The sequence below is a fragment of the Chlorella variabilis genome, assembly GCF_000147415.1.
Source record: "Chlorella variabilis unplaced genomic scaffold CHLNCscaffold_7, whole genome shotgun sequence".
NCBI lineage: Eukaryota > Viridiplantae > Chlorophyta > Trebouxiophyceae > Chlorellales > Chlorellaceae > Chlorella > Chlorella variabilis.
Window position 1 is genome coordinate 136,032 of NW_005435081.1, and position 2,448 is coordinate 138,479.

At 73.2% G+C, this 2,448-nt stretch overlaps 1 protein-coding gene across 1 annotated transcript in view; it reads left to right on the forward strand.

Moving 5' to 3' along the window:
* The window catches only part of CHLNCDRAFT_144099 (hypothetical protein), a gene marked incomplete at both ends in the record, with an annotated part of 3,930 nt that overhangs the window by 343 nt on the left and 1,139 nt on the right, over nt 1–2,448 (forward strand). Inside the window, 6 exons of the mRNA XM_005848540.1 lie at nt 50–263; nt 557–628; nt 816–939; nt 1,143–1,282; nt 1,571–1,644; nt 1,936–2,026. Of these exons, the coding sequence (XP_005848602.1) occupies nt 50–263; nt 557–628; nt 816–939; nt 1,143–1,282; nt 1,571–1,644; nt 1,936–2,026 (715 nt within the window). The remainder of the gene's footprint in view (nt 1–49; nt 264–556; nt 629–815; nt 940–1,142; nt 1,283–1,570; nt 1,645–1,935; nt 2,027–2,448) is intronic.

Consider the following 2,448-nt stretch of genomic DNA (forward strand, 5'->3'; position numbering starts at 1 on the left):
ACGGCGCCGGCGGGAGCGCGGCGAGCGCCGCCGCCGCGCCGCCCGGCAGCAGCGACGAGCAGGCGGCTGGTGCCGGCGCCGCTGCCGCCGCTGCCGGTGCCGCCGCTGCCGCCGCTGCTGCCGGGCCCGACACGCAGCTCATCTTCCGGCTCGAGCGGCGAGGCGACGGCTGGGCCGAGGAGATCCTGCCGCACCTGGTGGTGGAGCAGCGGCCGCTGGCCACCAAGAAGAAGCGGGCCTACTCGCGGCCAGACCCCTGGAAGGTGGGCCCTTGCTGCCGCCGCCGCCGCTCGCGGTGGTGGTGGGGCGGGCTGGGCTGGGCGGGCACGCCCAGCTGGCACGCCCTGCTGGCACGCCCTGCTGGCAAGCTGGCAGGCGAGGCTTGTCCTGGTGTGGATGCACTCTGGGCCGGGAGGAGGGGGCCAGGCAGCGGGCCGGCCGGCTGGCTGCCGCGCGCTGCCGCACGCTGCGGGCCGGCGCCGGCTGGCGGGGCGGCGCGCAGGCGTGCCTCAGCCTCGCCCGCCGCCGCGTGCTGCGTGCTGTGCGCTGTGCGCAGGAGGGCAGCCTGGAGTGCTTCTTAGTTGAGCTGGGCCTGCCGCCAGACGACGTGGACCGGGTGGTCACGCAGGTGGGAGAGCCTGGCTGGCTGGCTGGCTGGCTGGCTGTGGCGGGTTAGGGCAGCAAGGACAGCAGGCAGGCGCCACCCACGCATGCATTCACGCTGCCGCAGCCCCCTGCCTCGCCCCTGCCCCCACGCTGTGCCTCGCCCCCTGTCTCACCCCCTGCGCTGTGCCATGCTGTGCCGTGCCGCGCAGGCGGTGGCGTGGCGCGTCACGCCCGGCGGCCGCACGCTGATCGACCGGCGGCGACGGTCGCGCGTCGAGCGCAACGTGCGGCTGGTGGTGGAGCACCTAGAGCTGGAGTGCGGGGTGCCCTTTGGTGAGGCGGTACGGGCCGGCGGTACGCTCCGACGGTACACTGTCGGTGGTACACCACTGGCGGTATATTGTCGGCGGTACACGAGCCGCGAGCCGCCGCCACACCCACAGCACCCACCACCGCCGCCAGCTGTTCTTCTCTTCTCGATACCTGTTAACCCCTCCCCTCCCCTGCCCTGGCGCCTGGCGCCTGGCGCCGTGCAGGGCCGCGCGGCATCGCCGCCATCCTGGCGCGGTGCCCAGAGGTGATGCTGTGCAAGCCCACCACCAACGACCGGTGGGACCGACGCGCGGTGGAGCTCTCCGCCTTCTTGCTGCGCCAGGGGCACTGCAACGTGCCAGAGGTGTGGAGGCAGTACGGGGCAGTACAGGGGGCGGGGGGGTGGCGGGGCGGGCAGTACAGTTGCGGGGTGGGACGCTGCAGGGCGGGGCGAGAATGGTGGGGAGCAGTACGGGGCAGGGCAGGTGGACAGAGGCGCGGGCAGGCGAGGGCGCAGCGCGGGCGCGCCGCGGCAGCTGGCGCGTCTGGGCCCTCCTGCCCGCCTGCCTTGGCCGCCTGCCTGCCCGCCTGCCTGCCTTGACATCCTGCCTGCCTGCCATACCATCCGCCCTGCCTGCCTGCCTGCCTGCAGGACTGGGAGGAAAACCCGGAGCTTGGTCTGTGGGTGAAGCGGCAGCGCATCGCACGCGCTGCAGGCCAGCTGAGGTGCGCTGTGCCCCAGCCACTCTCTGGAGAGGCTCCGGAGGGAATGGGAGGCCGCACGCGCCGGCAGCTGCCGCCCGCGGTCGCTGCGCTGCTGCGCTGCCCGTTGCCGGCCCTGGCCGCGGCGGCGGCGGCACCCGCTGCGGCCTCGGCCGCTCGGCTGCTGCGCGCCTCCGCTGCCGCGCCGCGCTGCTGCTGGCCTGCCGAACCTGACCCGCCGCCGGCTGCCTCTCGCTCCACCTTCTGCTCCACCTTTCGCTCCACGTTCTGCTCCACCCCGCGCCCGCCCCGTAGCGAGGAGCGGCTGAGCATCCTTCAGTCCATGGGCTTTGCCTTTGGCGAGGTGGCGCAGCTGACCGAGGAGTGGGAGCACCGCTTTGACCAGGTGGGTGCTGGGCGGGTGGGTTTGACCGAGGTGGGTGCTGGGCGGGTGGGTTTGACCGAGGTGGGTGCTGGCTGGGCGGGTGCCGGCGTTGACCGAGCAGGTGGCTGCTGGCAGTTGACCAAGGGCGGTTGGGTGCCAGGCTTTGGGTGTGAGGAGTGTGGGTGCTGAGCATTGGGTGGAATGGGTGCCAATCATTCACCGGAATAGGCGCTGCGCATTTCCCCAAGTGGCCCCTCGCCTTCTGGATCCCTTCACAAACTGGGGTCCGCTTTGGCGGCCCCTCGCCCATGTGACCAGGCGGGCCCAGGTGGCCCCTGCCCCAGTTTGACCTCAAACCACGATCCGCTGACGTGGCGCCCCTCCCTCCCCGCCGCCCCTCCCCGCCTGCTGCGCAGCTGGTGGACTGGATGCTGTGGCACAAC